General features: G+C 32.8%; 1 protein-coding gene across 4 annotated transcripts in view; it reads left to right on the top strand.

Moving 5' to 3' along the window:
• HDX (highly divergent homeobox) overlaps positions 1–18,809 on the top strand; it is a 216,047-nt gene that overhangs the window by 73,471 nt on the left and 123,767 nt on the right. For 2 of the 4 annotated variants that reach the window (XM_078363498.1, XM_002763046.6), the window contains one exon: positions 2,176–2,229. The exons of the other annotated variants lie outside the window; for them this stretch is intronic. In XM_078363498.1, coding sequence (XP_078219624.1) covers positions 2,176–2,229 — 54 coding nt within the window. The remainder of the gene's footprint in view (positions 1–2,175; positions 2,230–18,809) is intronic. 4 annotated transcript variants of the gene reach the window in all.

The following is an 18,809-nucleotide window of genomic DNA, read 5'->3' as shown; positions in this document are numbered from 1 at the left end:
TTTACTAATGGATAAGAATATGTGAACAGACAACCCAAAACACTTGGGTATCTATATTTTTTCTAGATTATGTAGTATAATTATTTAAGCAGATTTATTTCCCTCACTGAGGCTAACAATGAATTTTCAAACTCTAGCACGTATTGGTGGGATAAAAAGAAAAAATACATTTTGAATAACTTTAAGAATACATTTATATAATCATTAAAAAAATCAATTATTCACACATTCTCATTAACCCCTAATATTCCAGTTAATTGCCATTTTATTGTAATAGTATTTTATCTTGAGTAAAAATATTTTTATTTTTCCTTGAAAGGAATTTATATCATGTTTAGCTAATTCCTAGTATTTTGGAATACTTGTAACTCAAAGTAAAATGGCAGGTCTGGTGACCAGAAACAGTAACAGCTTACCTGAAGTTTGAATAACTGGGAATATTAATTTACAGTTAACATTGATCATCACTCCTTGTCAATAAGCATAATACTATTTAGGCCATTACTGATTATGATTTATGAAAAACATTGAATATTTTATCGAATGCCTTGTTCTTACCTCCATGACCTACTGAAGCTGATTTGCCTTGTCAGTCTCTCAGGAGGGAAGGAGAGAGCAAGTGAGACGTACTCCCCAATTCTTGTGTGTCCTATGAAAAAGCATGGTTAAGTCCAGGCTAACCAACCCACAGCTAACAGACCACATTTGTCTTTGTAAACACTCCCTAAAATCCCACTAGAGTAGCATCTGTCTCCTTGTGTAGTAATGCTGAGGTAATAAGGTGTTACTGGCCATTTGTCTTTGTGGTTTATACTTAAAAAGTGACTATCACACCGTTGAACTGAATTTGTATAAACATTTCAATTTTGGGTGTGAGTACTTAGGTAGCTGAGAATGTATTGAAATTGAATATATCCATAACTACCACAAACAATACTCTGCCCCATCAGTAAAGGTCAACATATTTCACCATTTCTGGGAAATTATTAGAAAGTACTTGATCAAGTATAAAATACTTGTATAATATGCAAGAAATATCTCCTCAAGATTGCAACATTGCTAAGCTTCACTACCAAAACTAGACACAGGGACATAACTCATAAAGAACAGATTTTATCAAACACATTTTTATCTAGAGAGGTTTGATGTATAGATAGTAATGATTAAAAGTTTACTTTTTCTCCCCTTTTCAATCATACTTTATTTATGCAAAGAGAATATTTCATTAAATAAATGGGCTTACTAAAATATACAATTCACCAGGTTGCAAGAAGGAGTGAAGGGCATAGTGAATAGACTTCTCTGGAGGTCACTATTTGGAGAAACGTTGTTTTAGTCATTTATACTGCAGGTCTAAGATTTGTATTAAGAAAACACATGTAGCAATAAATCCATTAGTCAGTGCTAAATTTACAAAATAAATACAAGCAATGTGTTTAGGTAGTTTATAGCACACATAATTCATTATGAATTCACTTCTTACTTTGTGGTGAAGTCCTATTTAAAATGTGACTACAGAAGTCCTCCCTTAACCATGGTTTTGTTTTCCATCATTTCAGTAACATGCAGTGAAGTACAATAAGGTAATTCAAGAAAGGCCATATTCACATAACATTTATTACAGTATTTTGTCATAATTGTTTTATTTTATTATTAATTATTGCTCATTTCTTACATAATTTATAATCCAACTTTATTATAAGCATGTAGGTATAGGAATAAATTAGTATAAATAGAGTTCTGTACCCTCTGCAGTTTCAGACATCCACTGGGTGTCTCAGAGTATATCATCAGTGGATAAAGGAAGACTAGTTTATTCTATACTTCTTTTAACGGCTTCACTTCACAAAGTATTGAATTTTTATTATTCAATTGTATTATCTATAGATTTGAAAACTTGCAACAGCATCCCAACAATTCCAGGTCCTACAACAATGCACCAGAACTTTTTTTTTTTTTTAGTTCCCAGAAGTCTGCACCACTTTCAGATATTTTTTTACCAAGAAAGACCCCTTAAATCTGTTGAGTTCATTAAAGAAACAACGTTTCATATGCGGGGAATATGTTCTGAATGAAAATTTATCTTGACATAGTGTGTTAAATCTTTGGTGTTGATCAACATTCCAAGTACTGTCAATAAATAGCTTACTGAGATTCCATTTGTTGTTTTCACAGATTTCAGGAAACCTTACTGTGCCTTGGATTACAGGGTGTTCTAGAAAAAGAGCAGTAAGTAATCTTTCATTTAAAGCAGCAAATGGGTTTCCCCTTGTGCTGTTAATAAGAATGCCATTGAGAAAATTGCCATCATATTTGTAAAGCTGGCAAAACTGAACCTTGACAGAACTACATTGTCTCAAAGGACATATTTCAAGATCATAATATTTACATATACTAAAAATATAATCTTAATTATAGGGTAATAATTAGCACACCATATAATCCATGGGCAGTTTTCTCAGTTTTAAAAGTGACTCCAAAATAATTCACAAAATATAATTTTTCTACATCAAATCAACCCAGTTAATTTAATCAGACAAGTGAATTATAATTGATATAAATATCTCAATCAGTATTGCATAATTTACTATTTTCTTTTGGTGCAAGTCAGTATTTTGAAATGATGAGTAATTAAGGGTTATCAATCTTATTTTGTACTCTAGATTTATGATGCAAGTGTTGTAATTTTTAAAATGTTAATATAATAGAACTTCAGTAAAACTCTACTTTCTCAAAGAATCTCATTCAGTTTGTGTAACACCAATAAATTTGCATTTTGGCAAATGTCCCAAGAGATTTTGATGTGACTGGTGCCTAGATAGAAAACCATTAAAAGGCTTTAACCATAAAAGATACATGAATAGACTTTTAGAAAGACAAATAATCCAAAGCAATCCTAAGCAAAAAGAGCAAAGCCAGAGATATCACATTGCCTTACTTCAAACTAAACTGTAAAGCTACAGTAATCAACACAGCATGATGCTACTGATACTAAAACAGACACATAGACCATACAATAGAATAAAGCACCTGGAATTAAAGCTGCATACCTACAACCATCTCATCTTTGACAAAATCAACAAAAATAATAAATGGGGAAAGGATTCCTTGTTCAATAAATTGTGCTGGAATATCTAGCTAGCCATGTGCAATAGAATGATACTGGATCCCTACCTCTCATACAAAAATTAACCCAAGATAGATTAAATATGTAAATGTAAGACTGAAAACTATAAAAATTTTATAAGAAAACCTAGGAAATACCCTGTTCAGCATTGGCTTTGGCAAAGAATTTATGGCTAAGTCACCAAAACAATCACCACAAAAACAAAAATAGATAAATGGGATGTGATTAAACTTGAGCTTCTACACAACAACAACAACAAAAACAAAATACCAACAGAGTAAAAAGACGGCCTACAGAATGGGAGAAAATACTTGTAAAATATGCATTTGACAAAGGTCTAACATCCAGAATCTACAAGGAACTTAAACAAATCAACAAAGTAAAAACACAGTCTAATTAAAGATGGGCAAAAGACATAAACAGATACTTTTCAAATGAAGACATACAAGAGGCCAAAAAATATGAAAAAAATATTTAACATCACTAGTCATCAGAGAAATGCAAATCAAAACCACAATGAGATACCATCTCACACCAGTCAGAATAACAATAATTAAAAAGGAAAAAAAAAACTAATTCTCCTGAGTCTATAGAGAAAAGCAAATGCACTGTTGCTGGAAATGCAAACTAGTTCAGCCACTGTGGAAAGCAGCTTGAAGATTTCTCAAAGAACTTAAAATAGAATTACTATTTGACCCAGCCTCTACTGGATATTATTTCCCAAAGGGAAATAATTTACTGTATTATAAAGGCACATCCAGCCATATATTCATTACAGTGCTATTCACAATAGCAAGGACATAAAATCAACCTAAATGCCCATCAACGGTGAAGTCTATGTGGTACATATACACCATTGGATACTATACAGTCATAAAAATGAATAAAATCATGTCCTTTGAAGCAAAATAGATGCAGCTGGAGGCTGTTTTCTTAAATGACCCAATGAAAGAACAGAAAACCAAATAGTGCATGTTCTCATATTTAAGTGGGAACTAAACGTTGAATACACGTCATCATAAAGATAAGAACAATAGACAGGGCTCACTAGATGGGGGAGGAGGGACTGTGTTCTGAAGAACCACCTGTTAGGTACTATGCTTATGATCTGGGTGTTGGATCATTGGGACCTGAAACCTCAGCATTATACAACAATTTACCCATGCACAAAGTACACTTAAATCTATAATAAAAGTTGAAATTAGAAAAATAAGTAAATAAAAATAAAGATAACCCAAGTTCTTTTATAATGGATAGGATAAATAAAAATGAAGCTAGGACTTCAGTATTGGCCAACATTGTCTATATTCCTTTATTCATTTTATTTCCAGCAAAGTAGAAATATAAACCCTGAAAATAATATGAGGCCACCAAAGGAGAATTCTGAAAGGATGAAAGAATACAATGACATGTTAGGGATTCTAAGAATTAGAAAAAGTACAGGGTGTTTTGGTCCCCCACTTAACATTAAAAGGCTAAGTCAGGAACCTCATGTCCCCCACCGTAGCAACACAAGAAAGCTTCTGCAAGCTCATTCCCTAACCTCCACCTGCCACCAGATGGAGCAGGAATCTCAAGAACAACATGAAGTGAGCCTGGCAATAATGACAAAGAAGATTAACTGGAAGTTTTCCTGACAGTAAACAGCTAGGAGGACTACTTTCCTTTCCTGCTAGACCAGGGCATTCTCTCCCTCATCTGGAGAGACCAGAGCATAATATCAAGGAAGATATTGATGCAAAGAGTAGCTTAGTCTCTTGGCTCCTGTAAGCCAGGTACTAACTTTATCTACCTAGAGATACAAATGGCTCGTTGGCAACGGGAAGAAGGACCAAGCCACAAGAGGCAACTAGTCCAGAAAGTATGCTGTGTATTCCTGAAGGATGGAGAATCCATTTTCCACCAAAGGACACTAGTTTGTTGGGAGACACCAATGGGGGTATCTCCTCACATGTGTCTGGGCTAGATCAGCTTCTTCTGTCCTCTTAGGTGGCACCAGTAGGGATTACTGGAAGCTCCAGTGGAACCAGGAAAATCAAACAGATGAAAATAAAACACCACAAAAGTTATGAAAGTTGAATTATTATTGGAACCATAGCCAATAAGACTAGACCAGGATTTGTATACTAAACATAACTAGGTGACTGCCTGCAATTTTTTTTAAAAAGCGACACATGATTGTATATCCCTGTAGTCCCAGCTACTTGAGAGACTGAGGTGAGAGGATTGCTTGAGCCTAGTAGTTCAAGTCCAGACTGGGCAACATAACAAGGTCCTCTCTCTTAAAAAAATCTTCTAAGGTAGTGACCAAAGTAGACAGGAAACAATTGAAAATTTCTCATTAAATTAAATTGTTACTTTTATAACTATATAATATTTGCCTTTGTCATTTTTTACTGGTCTGTTTTATCATATATATATATATATATATATATATATATATATACACACACACATATGTATATATATATGAAGTATGTTTAACCAAATATATATATATATATATGAAGTCTGCTTTACCCAATATATATATATATATACCATATATATACTATATACACACCATATATATATATATATATATATATATATATATATACTGTGTATGTATGTATGTATGTGTATATATATATAGTTTACTCATGCTTGCTATTGGTTTGTGTTTGCAAGGAATATCATTTTCCATCCCTTCATTTTTATTCTATGCATGTCTCTACAGGTGAGGTTAATGTATGCAGGCACCATATAGTGGGGTTAAATATATATGCATCCAATAATGAAGCAGTCACATAGAGCAATTATTACCAGATCTAAAAGGATAGATAGACTCTAATACAATAAATGTTGAGAACTGCAGTGCCTCACCCTCAGCATTGGAAAGATCATCTAGAAGGAAAATTGACAACAACAACAACAAAAATCCCACAAAATGTTATTTAAACACACCACAGACAAAACAAACAAACAAACAAAAAACAAAAAACCTAGCAAACATTTACATAACATTTTCATCCAACAGCTGAAGAATACATATTATTTTAATCAGCATATCCTGGTGCATTCACCAGGATTGTATGTTAGGACACAAGACAGACCTCAGCACATTTTTAAAAGTTAAAATCATATCAAATATCTTATCTGACCACAATAGAATAACACTTGACATCAATAATAGAGGAATATTTGAAGCTATACAAATACACAGAAAATAAACAACATACTCCTGAATGACTAATGGGTGAAAGGAGAAAATAGGAATAAAATTTTAAAATTTCTTGAAACAAGTGAAAATAAAAACACAACATGCCAAAACCTATGGGTCATAGCAAAAGCAGTATTAAAGCCAAGGTAATAGCAATAAATGCCTACATCAAAAACTAGAAAAAATTTCAATAAGTAAGTTAAAAGTGCATTTTTCTTAAGTAAGTAGAAAATAAAGAATAATTTTTAGAAAAGAATAAGCCAAATCCAAAATTAGTAGAAGGAAAGAAATAATAAATATCAGAGAACTAAATGAAATGGAAACTAAAAAATATATAAAATATCAACTAAATAAAAAGTTAGTTTTCTGAAAAGATAAGCAAAATTGACAAACCATTAACTAGACTAAGAAAGAAATAGAGAAGACCCAAGGAAATAAAATCAGAAATGCCAAAGGAGATGTCATACTGGATACCACAAAAATAAAAAGGATTATTAAATCTGCTATGAACAGCAATATGCCAAAAAAATTAGGAAACCTTAAAGAAATGAATAAATTCCTGGATACATATGACTTACTAACATTGAACCAGGAAGATATAGCAAATATGAAGAGACAAATAACAAATAACAAAATTCAGTCAACAACAAAAGTTTTCCAACATATAAAATCCAGGACTGAACAGCTTCATCACTGAATTCTACCACACATTTGAAGAAGTATTATTACCAATCATTCTCAAACTATACCAAAACATTGAAGTGGAGAGAACTCTTCCTATCACATTCTATGAGGCCAGCATAATCTTGGTAGCAAAAGCATACAATGATACAGCCAAAATAGAAAACAACAGGCCAATATCACTGAAGAACATAGATACAAAAATCCTCAACAAAAAACTAGCAAAATTAATCCAATAATATTTCAAAAATGTGCCATGATCAAATGAGATGTATCCCAGGAAAGCAAGAACAGTTTAACATAGACAATCAATAAACATGATACCTCACATAAATAGAATGAAAAAAAATTATTATCTCAATAGATGCAGAAAAGAGCATTTGACAGAATTAAACATCCATTCTTTACTTAAATTCTTGATAAAATAAATATAGAAGAAAATACTTCAACACAATAAAGGCCATATATAAAAAAACTATACCCTAAATAATATTGAATGGAAAAAAGGTGAAAGCCTTTCTTCTAAGAATTGGCACAAACAAGAATTCCCACTATTATCACTTCTATTCAGCATAGTACTGAATGTCTTGACCACAGTGATTAGATAAGATTAAAAAAATTAGAAAGGACCAATTAAAAGTATTCTTTATTGGCAGACAATATGATCTCATACATAGAAAAACCTAAAGACTCAAACACAAAAGTCTTAAAACTGATAAGCAAAGTCAGTAAAGTTTCAGGATACAAAATCAACATACAAATTCAGTGGCATTTTTATACAGAAACAATAAACAGGATGAGAATTAAATCAAGAAGACAATGCTATTTACAATAACTGAAAAAAATAAAATACCTTGAAATAAATTTAACCATGAAGTTGAAAGACCTTTATTTAAAAAAAATACAAAACACTGATGAAAGACATTGAAGAGTACACAAATAAACAGAACACGTTCCAAGCTCATGGACTGGAAAAATTAATATCATTAAAATGACTATACTGTCCACAGGAATCTAGAGATTCAACAAAGTCTTTATCAAAATACCAATGAAATGTTTTATGGATATAGAAAAATAATCCTAAAATTTATATGGAATAAAAGGAGAGCAAGAGTAGCCAAAGCCATACTTAGTAACAAGAACAATGCAGGAGGCATCACACTACCAAACTTGAAAATATACTACAAAGCTGTAGTCACTAAAACAGCATGGTTTTGATATAAAAATGAACATATAGAAAATAGAATGGAGAACAAAGAAATTAATTCACATACTTACAGCCATATGATTTTTGACAAAGGTGCCAAGAACACTCCTTGGGAAAAAGAAACCCTTCAATAAATGCTGATGTAAAAACTGGATATCCACAAGCAGAAAAATGAAACTAGACTCCCTCTTACTCAAAAAATAAAAATTAAGTACAAATGGATCAAATATCTAAAAATGAGAGACCTCAAACTACAAAACTACTAGAAGGAAACATAGGTAGAATGCTTCAGGACATTTTCCCAACAAGTAGAACAAAGAGCAGGTCTAGGAAAACCCTTTATCAGTAAGACCTCAAAGGCACAGGCAACAAAAGCAAAAATAAACAAATTTGATTATATCAAACAAAAACGTTTCTGCACAGCAAAGAAAACAACAGAGTTAAAGGGCGACCTAAAAAATGGGAAAAAATATATGTGCAAACTGCTTGTCCAACAGCAAACTAATACCTAGAATGTTTTTAAAAACTATGAAATCTCAACAGAAAAAAAATCAAACTTTTTTAAAGAAAGAAATAATCTGAAAAGACATTTCTCAAAGAAGACAAAAAAATGGCCAGCAGATATGCCAGCATCATACTGATTGAGCAAAAGAGCAACACATGAATGCCCCCTCCCACCACTCTTATTCAACATATTGCTGGAAGTCCTGGCCAGAGAAATCAGGCAAGAGAAAAAAAAAAACCATCCAAGTAGGAAGAGATAAAATCAAACTATCTCTGTTTTCAGATGATATGGTTCTATACTTAAAGAATCTCATAGTCTCTGCCCAATAGTCTCTGCCCCCATAGTCTCCTTGATCTGAGAAATAATGTAAGCAGAATACAGGATACAAAAGCAGTGTACAAAAAATCAATGTCATTTTTATATAGAAACAACATCCAAGTTGAGAGCCAAGTCAGGAACTCAATCCCATTCATATTAGCCACAAAAAGAATGAAATACCTAAGAATACAGCTAACCAGAGGGGTGAAATATCTCTCCAATGAGATTTACTAAACACAGCTGTAGGAAATCAGAGGTGACACAAATAAATGGAAAAAATTCCATGTTCATGGATAGGATGAATCAATATTGTTAAAATTGCCATCTGCCCAAAGCAATCCACAGATTCAATGCTATTCTGATCAAACCTACAGAATTAGAAAAATCTATTTAAAAATTTACATGGAAGCAAAAATGATCCCAGATAGCCAATGCAATCCTAAGCAAAAAGAACTAAGCTAGAGGCATCACATTACTCAACTTCAAAGTATAGTAGAAGGCTATAGTAAGCAAACTAGCATGGTACTTGTACAAAAACACACATAGACCAATGGTACAGAATAGAGAGACCAGAAATAATACTGCATACTTAGAATCATCTGATCTTCGACAAAGTTGGCAAAAACAAGCAATGTGAAAAGGATTTCATATTCAAAAAATGATGCTGGAATAACTGCCTAGCTAGCCACATGTAAAAGATTGAAACTGGAACCCTTCCTTACACAATATAAAAAAAAATCAACTCAAGATGGATTAAAGACTTACATACAAAACTTGTGACTATAAAAACCCTGAAGATAGGAAATATCATTCTGTACATAAGACTGAGCAAAGACTTCATGAAGAAAATGCCCAAAGCAATAGTAACAAAACCAAAAATTAACAAATGGGACCAAATTAAACTAAAGAGCTTCTGCACAGCAAAAGGAACTACTAATAGAATCAGTAGACAACCTACAGCATGGGAGAAAACATTTGCAAATTATGCATCCAATAGATCTAAATGTCAAGAAACTATAAGGAACTTAAGGAAACTATAAGGAACTTAAACAAGTTTATAAACAATAACCCCATTATAAATTGGCAAAAGACATGAACGGTCACTTTCCAAAAGAATATATACATGCATAAGAAAATGCTCATAATCATTAGAGAAATGCAAATCAAAATCACAAGATATCTCATACCACTCAGAATATCTATTATTTAAAATCAAAATGTTACAGATGCTGAAGAGGTTGTTTAGAAAAGGGAACACTTATACACTGCTAGTGGGAATGTCTATTAGTGCAGCCATTGTGGAAAGCACTTGGGTGATTTCTAAATGAACTTAAAACAGAATTACCATTTGACACAGCAATCTCATTATTTAGTATAAACCCAAAGGAATGTACATCATTCTACTATTAAGACTCATGCATGTGTATGTTCATCACAGCACTATTCACAATAGCAGAGACATGGAATCAACCATAAATGCCCATCAATGGCTGACTAAATAAAGAAAATGTGGTACATATACACCATCAGATGTTACATGGCCATAAAAATTAGGCAATATAAATGGAGCTGGAGGACATTCTCCTAAGTGAACTAACACAGGAACAGAAAACAAAATACCACATGGCTTCACTTATAAGTGAATACTAAACATCAAGTACATATGGGCAAAAAGAAGGGATAACAGACAGTAGTACCTACATGAGAGTGAAGGTGGGAGGAGGGTGAGGATAAAAAAGTCTGCCTATCATATACTATGCTTATTGCCTGAATTACAAAATAATTTGTATTCTAAACCCCTGAGACATGCAACTTACCTAAACAGCAAATGTGCACATGTACTCTTAACCTAAAATAAAACTTAAAACATAAAGTTAAATTGAAAAAAGAAAAAAGAGAAGAAAGAAGGAAAAAGAAAGAAACTGTTAATAAGTATATAAAAAAAATTCAACATTACTAATCATGAAGAAATACGAATCAAACCCACAATGTATTATCTCCTTACTTCATTAGGATGGCAATTATCAAAGAGACCAAAAAAAAAAAAATCACAGCATTAAAAATGGTGGTGAGGATGAAGAAAAAAGAGCTCTCTTATAAACTTGCTTGGAATTTAAACTAGTACGACCACTATGGAGAACACCATGGAGTTTTCTCAAAGAAAGATAAGTAAAACTATATAATCCAGTGATTCAACTACTGGGTATTTATTCAAAGGAAAATAAATCATTACATAGAAAAGACATCTTTAAGACTATGTTAATTGTAGCGCTTATTCACAGTAGCCAAGATACAAAATCAACCTAGGTGTACAACAATAGATAAATGGATAAACAAAATGTGGTATACATACACAATGGAATGCTATTCAGCCTTAAGAATAAACTTCCGTCATTCATATCAATATTGATGGAACTATAAGACATTATTTTAAGTGAAATAAGTCAGGAACAGAAAGTTAAACACCGCATGTTCTCACTCATATTTGAAAGCTACACAAAGTAATCTCACATAAGCCAAAGTAGAACAGAAGATAGAGGCTGGAAATGGTAAAGAGAATGGAATGATTTGTTAAAGGAGACAAAATTAGAGCTAAATAGGACTAAGCTCTAGTGTTCTATACCACTCTAGGATGACTATGGTTAACAATTAGTTATTAGTTTCAAATAGCTAAAAGAAGGATACTAAATGTTCCCAAAACAAATAAGTGATAAATGAGATGATAGATATGTTAATAACAGTGATCTTATCATTATACATTAAATATATCAAAACATAGCTATGCACCCCACAAAAATATACAATTATTTGTCCATTTAAATCTATAACTAATAGTTTTATAAAAATGTCCTTTCCATTGCAAAAAATGGATCTTTATCAACTTAGTATAATGTATGTATGAAAACCATGTACTTAAAATTATACTTAATAATGAAAGTGTGAATACCTCCAAATCGTTCTCCATAGTGGTTGTATTAATTAACATTTCTACCAACAGTGTACAGGATTCCCTGTTCTCCACATTTTCATCAGCAATTGTTATTGACTGACATTTGATATAAGCCATTTTAACTGTGGTGAGATGATGTCTCATTGTAATTTTGATTTTTATTTCTCTGATGATTAGTAATGTTGAGCACATTTTCATATGCTTCTGTCATTTTTATGTCTTCTTTTGAGAAATGTCCATTCAAATCTTTTGCCATTATTTTTGTTCAGATTATTAGATTTTTTTTCCTATAGAATTGTTTGAGCTCCTTGTATATTTTGGTTTTTAATACCTTGCCAGATAAGTAGTTTGCAAATATTTTCTCCCATTCTGTGAATGGTCTCTTCACTGTGCTGATTGTAACCTTTGCTGTGCAGAAGCTTTTTAACTTGATGTGATTCCATTTGTCCATTTTTGTTTTAGTTTCCTGTCTTTGTGTGGTATTGTTCCAGAAATTTTTGCCCAGACAAATTTCCCGAATATTTTTCCAAAAATTTTTGTAGTAGTTTCATAATTTGCCATCTTAAACTGAAGTATTCAATCCTTGATTTGTATTTTGTCTATGGCGAGTGATAGGGGTCTAGTTTCATTCTTCTACATATGCATATCTAGTTTTCCCAGCATCATGTATTGAAGAGATTGTCTTTTTCCTTGTGTATATTATTGGAACCTTTGTCAAAAATGAGTTCAATGTAGATGTGTGGATTTGGCTCTGATTCTCTATTCTATTTCATTCATCTATGTGTTTCTTCTTCTGCCATACCATGCTCTTTTAGTTACTAAAGCACTGTAGTATAATTTGAAGTCAGGTTATGTGATTCCTCCAGTTTTAATCTTTTTGCTTAGGATTAATTTGGCTGTTTGGGTCTTCTGTAGTTCCAAGTAAATTTTAGAATTTTAAACAAATTTATGTGAAGAATGTCATTGGTATTTTGAATGGGATCTCATTGAATCTTTAGATTGCTTTGGGGAGTATGTACATATTAACAATAGTGATTCTGTCCATAAACATGGAGTATTTTTTTCCATTTTTTTGGAGTCTTCTTCATTGTCTTCCATCAGTGTTTTATAGTTTTCATTATTATAAAGATCTTTCAGTTCTTTGATTAACTCCTAGGTATTTAAGTTTATTTGTGGCCATTATCAATTGGATCACTTTTGTTTCTTTTTCAGATTGTTTACTGTTGGCATTTAGAAATGCTACTGATTTTTGTATGTTGATTTTGTATCCTGTAACTTTATTGAATTTATTTATTCCTTTTAACAATTTCTTTACATGATTGGAGTCTTTACATGATTCCAAATATAAGATCATATCATCTGCACACAAGGATAATTTGTCTTCTTCCAATGCAATTTGGATGTCCTTTATATCTTTCTGTTGTCTGATTGCTCTAGCTAGGACTTACATGGCTATGTTGAATAACAATAGTGACATTAGATATCCCTGTCATATTCAAGATTTTAGAGGAAACCTTTCAGTTTTTCCTCATTCTGTATGATACTATCTGTGGGTCTGTTGTATATGGCATTTATTATGTTGAGATATGTTCCTATGTTCCTGCTACCCCTAGTTTTTTAAAGAGTTTTATCCTGAAGGGATGTTAAATTATATGAAATGCTTTTCAGCAAGTCAACTGAAGATATCATAAAGGTTTTATACTTCATTCTGTTGATATGGTATATAACTTTGTTTGACTTTGTATGTTGAAACACCCTTGCATCTTAGAGAAAAATCTCACTTGGTCATGATGAATTATCTTTTTACTATATTATTGAATTTGGTTTACTAGTATTTTGCTGAGAATTTTTTTACATCAGTATTCAGTGGATATATTGGCCTGTAGTTTTCTCTTTTTCTTCCTTTCTTTCTTTTTTTTTCTTGATGTTTCTGTCTAGTTTCAGTTTGAAATACTTCCAAACCCTAATACAATGAGTTTGGAAGTATTTCCTTTTTCTATTTCTTGGAATAGTTTAAGGAGGATTGATAATAGTTCTTCTTTAAGTGTTTGTTAGAATTCAGCATTAAAGCCACTGAGTCTAGAGCTATTTTTTTTTTAACTGAGAGGCTTTTTATTATGACTTTGATCTCATTACATGTTATTGGTCTGTTTTGGTTTTAATATCTTCCTGGTTTAATCTTGGTAGATTATAGGTTTTAGGAATTTGATCATTTCTTCTATATTTTCCAATTAATTTGGCATATAGTTGCTCATAGTAGCCACTGATGATCCTTTAAGTTTCCACAGTATCAGTTGTATAGTCTCATTTTCTAGTTCTGATTTTATTTATTTGTATCTTCTTTTTTGTTCTTTATTAGCTTGGCTAAAGGTTTGTCAATTTTGTTTAACTTTTCAAAAAAACAACTTTTATTTTATTGGTCTTCTGTATTGCTTTTTTAATTTCAAAAGAAATTTGATCTTTACTGATCTTTACCATTTATTTTTTTCTACTAATTTTGGCTTTCATTTGCTCTTCCTTTTCAACTTGTTTTCTTCATTTTAATTTAATTAATCTCTATTTAGATCCTTATTATTTCCTTTCTTATACTAATTTTGCATTTGGTGTCTTCTGCTTGTTTAGTTCTTTAAGATGCATTTGTAGCTTGTTTGAAGATTTTTTCTTTTCTTGATGTAGGCACTTATAAATTTTCCTCTTATTGCTTTTGCTGTATCCCATAGGTTTGTGTATGTTGTGCTTCCTTTCTCATTTGTCACAAAGAATTTTTCACTTTCATTCTCAATTTCTTCATTGACTAACATGTCACTCAGGAGCATATTGTTTAATTTCCATGTATTTGTATAGTTTCCAAAATTCCTTTTGTTTGCATATTTTTATAGTTTTTGTCTTGATATCTATTTTGTCTGATATAAGTATAGTGACTCTTGCTCTTTTTTCATTTCCATTGGCATGGAATAGCTTGTTCCATCCCTTTATTTTCATCCTATGTGTCTTTATAAGTGAAGGCTGTTTCTTGTAAGCAACAGATCAATGGGTCTTTTTTTCATGCATTCAGTTAGTCTATATCTTTTGATTGAAGGGTTTAGTCAATTTACATTCAATGCTATTATTGATAAACAAGGACTCACTCTGTCTGCTCTGTTACTGTTTTCTGGTTATTTTACAGTTTTCTCTTCTTTCTTTCTTTTTTTCATGTGTTCCTCTACTGAAGGTAATTTTGTCTGGTAATACAGTGTGGTTCCTTTCCTTCTATTTTTTGTGTATCCAGTGTATGTTTTTTTGTTTGAGTTACCATGAGGCATTCAAATACTATTTTACAACTTGTTATTTTAACCTGATAACAACTTAACTTTGCTTGCACAAACAAATGAGAAATAAGCAAAAAGGAAACTATAAATGCTCTACAGTTTACCTTCATCCCCTAACTTATTAACTTTTTCTTTTTATTTATATCTTCTCATACTGAATATGTCTTGAAAAGCTGTCATTATTTTTGATTGGTTCATTAATTATTCTTTATACTTAATAAAAGAGTAATTTACACATGACAGTTACAGCATTATTCTGTGTTTTTTTGTGTGTGTGCTTACAATTGCCAAGGAGTTACGTACCTTCAGATGATTACTAACTCTTCATCAATATGCCTTTTATTTTGATTTAAATATTCTCTCTCTTCAGCAATTCTTCTAGGACATGTCTGATGTTGATTAAATCCTTCAGCTTTTGTTTGAGAAAGTCTTTATTTCTCATGTTTGAAGGACATTTTCACTAGAGATACTACTATTCTGTATCTCTACAGATACAAGGTAAAAAGGTTTTTTGTTTTGTTTTGTTTTTTTTGCTTTTTTCCTTTAGCACTATAGGTATTTTATGCCAGTTCATGCCATTCTCTCCTGGCTTATAAGGTTTCCTCAGAAAAGTCTGCTGACAGATGTATTAGAGCTTCGTTGTATGTTATTTGTTTCTTTTCTCTTTGCTGCTCTTAGGATCCTTCCTTTATCATTGATATTTGGGAATTTGATTCTTAGATGCTTTGAGGTAGTGTCATTTGGGTTAAATGTCCTTGGTGTTCTATAATTTTCCTGTACTTGGATATTGATATCTTTCTCTAGGTTTGTTCTTTGTTCTTATCCCATTGAATAAACTTTCCACTCCTATCTCTTTGTCTACCTTCTCTTTAAGATAAGTATTTCTTAGATTTACCCTTTTGAGACTATTTTTAACCCCATACATGTGCTTTATTGTTTTTATTTTCTTTTTACCTTGACTCCTCTGATTGCATATTTTCAAATAGCCTGTCTTCATATTCACTAATTATTTATTCTGCTATTAAAGGACTCTGATGCATTCTTCAGTGAACTGATTGCATTTTTCAGCTCAATAATTTTTGCTTGATTCTTTTTTATCATTTCAATTTTTTTATAAATATTTCTGAAGAATTCTGAGTTCCTTCTGTGTTATCTTGAATTTCCTTGTATTTACTTAACATAAGTAATAACATGTTATTATTACTTATAATAACTTTTAAAACATATAACTTTTAATAACTTATATAACTTTTAGACAGAAACATATCTCTGTTTCTCTAGGATTGGTCCCTGGTACATTATTTAATTTATTTGTTAAGATTATGTTTACCTGGGTGGTGTTGAAAGATATTTTTCAGTGTCTTGGAATTGATGAGTTAGAAATTTATTATAGTCTTTACTCTCTGGGCTTATTTGTAGCTGTCCTTTTGGGAAGACTTTACAGATATTTGAAAGGACTTGGGTGTTGTAATCTAAGCTGCATCTTCTTTAGATGGCACCTGAAGCCCTTTAACACCGTGGTTCTTGCAGGCTGGTATAGATACTGCCTTTAAGTCATGGGCAAGGTCTGGAAGAATCCTCTGGATCACCAGGAAGAGTTTCGTTCTCTTGCCTTACTTTCTCCTAAGCAAACCAAGTCTTTCTTTCTGTTCTGACCCACCTAAACCTGAGGGTGGAGTAACATCAGTACCACTGTGGCCACCACCAGTATACTGTGCTGAGTTCAACCTAAAGCCACCACAGCACTGGGTCTCATCCAAGGCCTACTGTAACCACTTCCTGGCACTGCCATTTATCTAAAGGCCCCAGGGTTCTACAATCAGCCAGTGGCAATGCCAGTCAGTCCAGTGTCTTTCCCTTTAGAGCAGCCAGGTTTCCCAGGTCCCAAGGTGCCATCTGGGCATCAGGGACTAGGGTTAAATATCTTACAAGTATTCTGGTGTTTCCTTCTACTGCAGCTGAGCTGGCACTCAGACACCAAGATGCAGTTCTTCCCACTCTTCCATTTTCTTTCCAAAGACAAAGAATCCCCAGCCCATAGCCACTGCCACCCCATACCACAAGGAATACTACCAGACTACCACCAATGATCCTCAAGGCCCAGGGACTCTTAGGTCAGATTGTGGTGAATGCTGCCTGGCCTGGGATTCACACTTTAGGGCAGTGGGCTCTTCTCTGGCCTAGGAAAGGTCCAGAAATACTGCCTAAGTATCTGGTTCTGGAATCATTGACCCTGAGCACCTGCTTGGTGCTCAACCTGCCTGTGGCCATGCTGGTACCTCAAGCCAGCAGGTCTCTAAGACTTACCCAAGACCCTTGACATGGTACCCAGGTGTCATTGCTTGTTATTAAGGGTCCAAGTGATCTTAATTTAGCAGATAACGAATGCTGCCAGGACTGTGTTCTTTTCTTCAAGACAACAGATTCTTTTCTGGCCCATGTTGTGTCTAGGAATGTTGCCTGGAAGCTAAGGCCTAGAACAGGGGGCTCATGATGCTGACTACTGCTCTATCCTGCTGTGGCTGAGCTAGTATCCAAAATACAAGATGAAGTCCTCCCAACTCTATCTTTTTCCCTCCTTAAGTGAAAGGAAGGGGCCTCTTTTGGAGCCATGAGCTGTACAGCCTAGGATTTGGAAAGGAGTGATGCCAGCACTCTGTTAGCTGCCCCAACTTTTGTCTCAGTATGTCATGTGCCTTCCTCCCCACCCCACCAAAGGTCTGTTGTGTCTTGGCCTACTTTTGCACTAAAGCATACCTAAGGGTTGTGGTCTTTATGGCCTAGACTACCTTTTAAGCTTACTGACCTCTTTTTATTATTTTTTTGTTTGTTTTTGAACCTTTGATTGCATAACTTCAAGTGCCTTTGACTTCATTGATTCTTTTTTCTTTTTGATCAAATCTGTTGCCAAATCCCATTAGTGAAATTTTTAGTTCTCTTACAATTAAGTTGGTGCAAAAGTAATTGCAGTTTTCACCATTAAAATAAAGGCAAAGACCATGATTACTTTTGCACCAACCTAACATATACTTCAGTTTCAGAATTTCTGTTTGGTTCTTTCTCATTTATATATCTTTACTAGCATACTTTGTTCATGCATTATTTTCCCAGTTTAATTCAGTAGTCTGTTTTCTTTTGCAACTCATTAACTTGCTTTAAGTTTATTTTTAGTTAGTTGTTAAGCAATTTATAGATTTTCATATCCTTAGGGTCAGTTACTGGAGGTTTATTTTGTTCATTTGATTGTATAACTTTTCTCTGATTCTTCTTGCTCCTTATATCTTTGCATTAGGGTATACGTATTTGAAAAAAAAAACAGCTCTCATTTTCCTCTATGGACTGACTTTAAATGGGAAAGACCTTTACCAGTTAGCCCAGCTAGAGATTCAGAGTTTTTGTTTCTAACTGCCCCATTCAGTATTTTTTTTCTTCAGAAGCCCATAATATAGTGCTTTCTCTGTTCTCTATATTAGTTCCATCAACACTCCACACAGGAAACAATATAAACTAG

The sequence above is a fragment of the Callithrix jacchus genome, chromosome X (genome assembly GCF_049354715.1).
Source record: "Callithrix jacchus isolate 240 chromosome X, calJac240_pri, whole genome shotgun sequence".
Lineage (NCBI taxonomy): Eukaryota > Metazoa > Chordata > Mammalia > Primates > Cebidae > Callithrix > Callithrix jacchus.
Note: the sequence above shows the minus strand (reverse complement) of the source record. Positions and strands in the feature narration are given on the sequence as shown.